This window comes from Thamnophis elegans, unplaced genomic scaffold (assembly GCF_009769535.1).
Source record: "Thamnophis elegans isolate rThaEle1 unplaced genomic scaffold, rThaEle1.pri scaffold_59_arrow_ctg1, whole genome shotgun sequence".
Lineage (NCBI taxonomy): Eukaryota > Metazoa > Chordata > Lepidosauria > Squamata > Colubridae > Thamnophis > Thamnophis elegans.
Window position 1 is genome coordinate 182,501 of NW_022473899.1, and position 4,803 is coordinate 187,303.

Consider the following 4,803-nt stretch of genomic DNA (forward strand, 5'->3'; position numbering starts at 1 on the left):
TTGGCTTCTGAGCTGACTTTCCTCTCCGGAGAGATCCGGGCGTCTCCTTCCCCCGAGGGGAGATCCGGGCGTCTCCTTCCCCCGAGGGGCCAAAGGTTTTCTCTGGCCACCAAGAGAGGCTCTCAGCCTTTCCTGAACCCTCCCCAAAATTAACTGAGCCTCGATTTCTCTGGGAAAAATCCCATCTGAGTCTGATGCTTGTTGTTCAATGAACCCCAACAAAGGAGCATCTCACCAATTGCAATACTTCAACCCCAAACCTTCCAAAATTAGCATTGATTCTATGGGTGCTTCATCAGAAAGACAAATGTAACTCTGGGTCACATTTTTCACTGCATTCATCATTAAACTTGATATTAAAAATAAAGCTTGAATATCACTGTGTGAGGCAGGCAAAATGTAGTGTGTGTTCCTGCTGTTTTAAACTGAGAGGTCTCCAAATGTGGATTGAATTAAATTCCTGGATGGACAGAAGGAGAAAGTGGTGTCTCGGAGGAGGGTGGGGGTGTTTAAAAAAAAATTGACTTCTATTGGGTGTGCGGAGGAAATGATAGGCAGTGATGCCTATCATCACTGCCTGGAACAGCTGATAGGTGGAATTTCAGGAGGTTTTTAAGAAGAGATTGGACAGCCTCTTGTCTGAAATATTACAGGGTTTCCTGCCTGAGCAGGGGGTTGGACTAGAAGACCTCCAAGGCCCCTTCCGACTCTGTTATTCTGTTATTGTGCTGTGGGATTTGCCTATTTTGACGATTCTTCCCTTTTGATGAGATCACCTGATCCCAACCAGGAAGGATTTAGGTTTCCCCATTTTTCAGGATCCCTTTTCATCTCTTCCTGCAATTTGCTTTGGAAGATGACTCCAAACACCGTCCCAGAGGTCTTTTCTCAAAAGGCAACTGGACTTTGTTTTTCCTTCAAGACATTTTGCTTCTCATCCAAGAAGCTTCGATTTGGGCCCTCGGAACTGAAGAAACTTCTCGGATGAGAAGCGAAATGTCTTTTGGGGGGAAAAAAGCTCCTTTGGGACAACCATGACCTGGATTGACTGAGAATCTCCACAGAAACTCAAAACATGGAATATTTTTAAGAGAGAAAAGGAGTCTTGAACTAACCAACTTGGTCTTCTGTTCTGGGCCCTCCTGTGTCTCTCATGTGCCTCCTTCCCCTCCTTCCCTCCAGCCAAGCCCACCGTCACCATCTCCCCCACCAAGATAGAACCCGATTCCCCCAACATCATCCTCCTCTGCACCGCGATGGGCTTTTACCCCGTGGAGATCGAGATCCAGTGGCTGAAGAACGGACAACCGGAGAAGGAGGGCGTGGCCTATGGGGAGGAGCTCCAGAACGGAGACTGGACCTACCAGCTGCAGGTGATGCTGGAGACCCAGCCCCAGCAGGGGGACGTCTACACTTGCAAGGTGGAGCACACCAGCCTGGAGGCCCCCATCACTGTCCAATGGGGTAAGCCCCTCCCGTCCTGCTCTGGGGACCCCATCCTATCCTGAGAAGGGGGAGAGACCCTCCCTGCCTGTGGAGAGTCAGAATGGACCCTCCTCCTGGGGAAAGGTGGGCCTGATCCTCCTGCTCAGGTGAGGCTCCTTCTCCTTCCCCAGAACCCCGTACCTCCAGCTCTGCCAAGAGCAAACTCTGGACGGGGATAATGGGAGCTGTGATAGGAGTGGCCTTCTTTTTGGTGGGGCTCTTCTCTTACCTGAGGGCCAAGAAAGGTGAGTCTGGGGGGCTGGATGAGAGGTTGTGGGGAGGGGACCATCTAGGGGAGGCCTCTCATCAAGCTCAGCAGGTGGCCAAGAGGGTCTCCTTGAGAAATATTTTTGTCAGCTTCTCTTGTTTGAGGGGCTATTAAGGGAAGATCATGCAACTTATTATGGGCTATCGAAGGGGAGGGGGACCCCCTGAGTCCTCGAGAACCATGAAGGGTCCTGATTGGGTCTTTTTCTCCTTCCAGCAATTCCCATCCAACCTCCTGCAGGTGAGCTTCTCCTCTTCCTCCCTCATCTGAAGTCCTGTGGATACAGCAAAGTTATGAAATTTGGGGCAGCTTTTACTTACAGAGATCTGAAAAAGTATTGCAATCAAAAAAGAAAGCTAAAATCTTGCCCAGAATTTTTCCATGTTTTGGGGAATTGCAAAAGGGAAGGGAAGGAGGGGGCCATTCCTTCCCATTCCTCCCTCAAGGAGGAAGGACCCCAAGGTTTACATTCCCACATGCATTTTGTAAGCAACCCACCCATTCATTTAGGCTCACTGTGGAAGGGGGTTCCTGAGGGTATTCAGGCAGGGGGACAAATTCCACCCCTGTGGCTATTTTAAAAGGGGTGAGTCCAATGATACTATGCACTGTGGTGTTGAAGGCCACTTCAGCAAATGGCAGGAGATGTTCCCACCTAAATTGCTGATAATTAATGTAGGATCTCAGGTATTGTTCTATCACTGCATTAGCTCGTCCCGCAGCTCCATTGGTGCTTGGATGGAAGGTGGAGCTAAGCCCTTGAGATGACCCCATCAACTTAATAAACTCCCTCCTAAACTTCGCCCTGAACTGGACTCCCCTCCCCCATCCGAGATGATCCTTCTTGGCCCCCCATTCAGACTCAATTGGGTTCATTAGTTGGAACCTTGACAGGCTCCTCTTCCTGACCCCCCCCCCTCTTCTCCTTGTGAGAATTCACACAATTTCTGGCCATGTGATCCATTGCTCCGCCTTTTCCTGCCACCCCCCTTTGTAGCCCCATCTTCTTTCTTCATATGGAAGGTCTGCAGGGAGAGGGAGGGGTGTGTTCTCTTAATTAACCCTTTAATTAAGTCAGGGATAATTCCAAAATCCCCTGGAGATGAAATGGGGAGGAATCCCTCATCCATCCCAGCCTTTTCGTTCCTGCAATGGGCACATTCTCCTTCTATCTGTCCCTGCCCATCAACCACCCCCTTGCAGTGTGGGTCTGCCTTTGGGGTTGGGGGACTAAAAGGGAAGATAAATATGATTTTTACACTAAACGTTTCTCTTTATATTGTAATTTTCTTCCCCGTCTCTCTTTCTACAGCACTCATGAATTAATCCTGCTCTCTGATGCAAAAGGAAATTATTTCTTTAGTAGCTGATGTGTCAGTCTCTGCTTTGCTGCTGCTTCGGCTGCCATTGAAACGGGGAGGGGGGGGCATGGTATTTGGGAGGGGTTACTAATTGTGCTGGAGGAAGATTCTGGAGTTCTGCTGCCTGTCGGACTGTGCATGCGGAGGAGGTTCCCTCCAAGGCCAACGGCACCGACATTCCATCTTGGTGATGCCTTTCGAAGTTATCTCACACCTGACACTTGGGAGAATTATGATTGGACTGTAACTGGGATGCCAAGGGGTGGAGAATGGCTTATTTTATATATCACTCGCTTTCGCGCCTAAATAATCAGTCTTCGCTTTGCTACGCTTCTGATCATTTATAATTAGTAAAAGTACACTTGATTTCTATCAATGGAGTCTTGTGGTTTTCTTTCTTAATTACTCAATGAAGGAGTGCTGACATGATGATTCTTTGTTCTATTTGCAACCTCTGAGAAATGGAGGCTGAAGTGGCAGGTTGGGGAGAGGAGAAGAATTTCAGCCTGAATCTTCTGCTGCTGAGACTCCCCCCAGGCTTCCTTTGAGGGCCTCCCTTTCTTGGGAGGGAGACTTGCAGACGATCTAGACTGCCCCCAGGAATGCTGGGTGAACCTGTCCCTCCATCCCCCTCATCTCTCCTGGCTTTGAACCCACAGCAGCTTCATCTACATTATTCTTACTATTAATGACTTCCCTTCGCTTTGCTATAAAGGAATAAACTTCTGATGTAAGAAAAACCTGGAATTCTTCCTTCCTTCCTCTTCTTCCTCTTTCCTGCCCCCACAGGAGGCTCCTCCCTCCGCTGCCTCTGGGTCGACCATCCTGGCTGCTTCGGGTCAGAAGCCAGAACTGGTTTGGGTGGGCATATCCAGGGAGGGGAAGGGACTGGACTCCCTCCTGCTTGGAGTCCCCCTTCCCCTCAAGGCCCCTCTTGAGGAGCAGAATGCCAGCAGACACAGTCGTCTCCAAGCACTTTTGGGGAGCCATTGGTGGCAATTTCCCCCTACACTCACCCAGCCATTTGCGCCAATTTCTCTCCTTCACAACCGGAGGCTCCTGCCCCATTTTGGCACCCAAAGCCTCCCTCCCTCTTTGGGGCTCAGATTCTAATGGCATGGGGTCTCCTGCTTGATGGTACAGATGGTGATGTGTCTCCCCTACTCGAGCAGGGGGTTGATCTAGATGACCTCTGAGAAATCCACCTGAAGCCATTCCTGGTGTAAAAGACATTTGCCACGGAAGGGAAGATCAGCCCTGTGGGAAAGAGGGGTGGGTGGGTGTTCAATGGGGCAGCCCTGAGTGGGACACTCCTTGCTTCTTCCCAGCATCCCTAGATGATCCTCGTCAGCTTTCCAACTGAGCCTTGCCCCCTCCAGAAGTCATCCAGACTGGCTCTGCAGGACTCCAGAAGCCTCAATCTCTAAGGGCAGAACTTTCCCCTCCCCTTCCTCATCTGGGGTCTTGGGGTCACCCCAGGAAGAATCGGTCAGTGTGGGATTGTAGGAATTGTCTCAAACAGAGAGAAAATTTGGGCTCCTGTTGGAAATCCCTCCCCTTGCAAGATAGCGTGGAAGAACCTGGAAAAGGGACAAACATCAAACATCTCATTGGCAGGAAAAAGAAATCAGATTTCCTTACAAAGAAAAGGAATTGTTGGTGAAAAGAGGCTTCATTGCTCAGGGGAAC

General features: G+C 49.9%; 1 protein-coding gene across 1 annotated transcript in view; it reads left to right on the top strand.

The window, feature by feature from the left end:
• Window positions 1–3,227, top strand: part of LOC116523590 (H-2 class II histocompatibility antigen, E-S beta chain-like) — a 13,726-nt gene extending 10,499 nt beyond the window's left edge. Inside the window, exons 3-6 of the mRNA XM_032238703.1 lie at window positions 1,183–1,464; window positions 1,617–1,730; window positions 1,970–1,993; window positions 3,066–3,227. Coding sequence (XP_032094594.1) covers window positions 1,183–1,464; window positions 1,617–1,730; window positions 1,970–1,993; window positions 3,066–3,079 — 434 coding nt within the window. The 3' untranslated portion in view covers window positions 3,080–3,227. The remainder of the gene's footprint in view (window positions 1–1,182; window positions 1,465–1,616; window positions 1,731–1,969; window positions 1,994–3,065) is intronic.
• The last annotated feature ends 1,576 nt before the right edge of the window (window positions 3,228–4,803 follow it).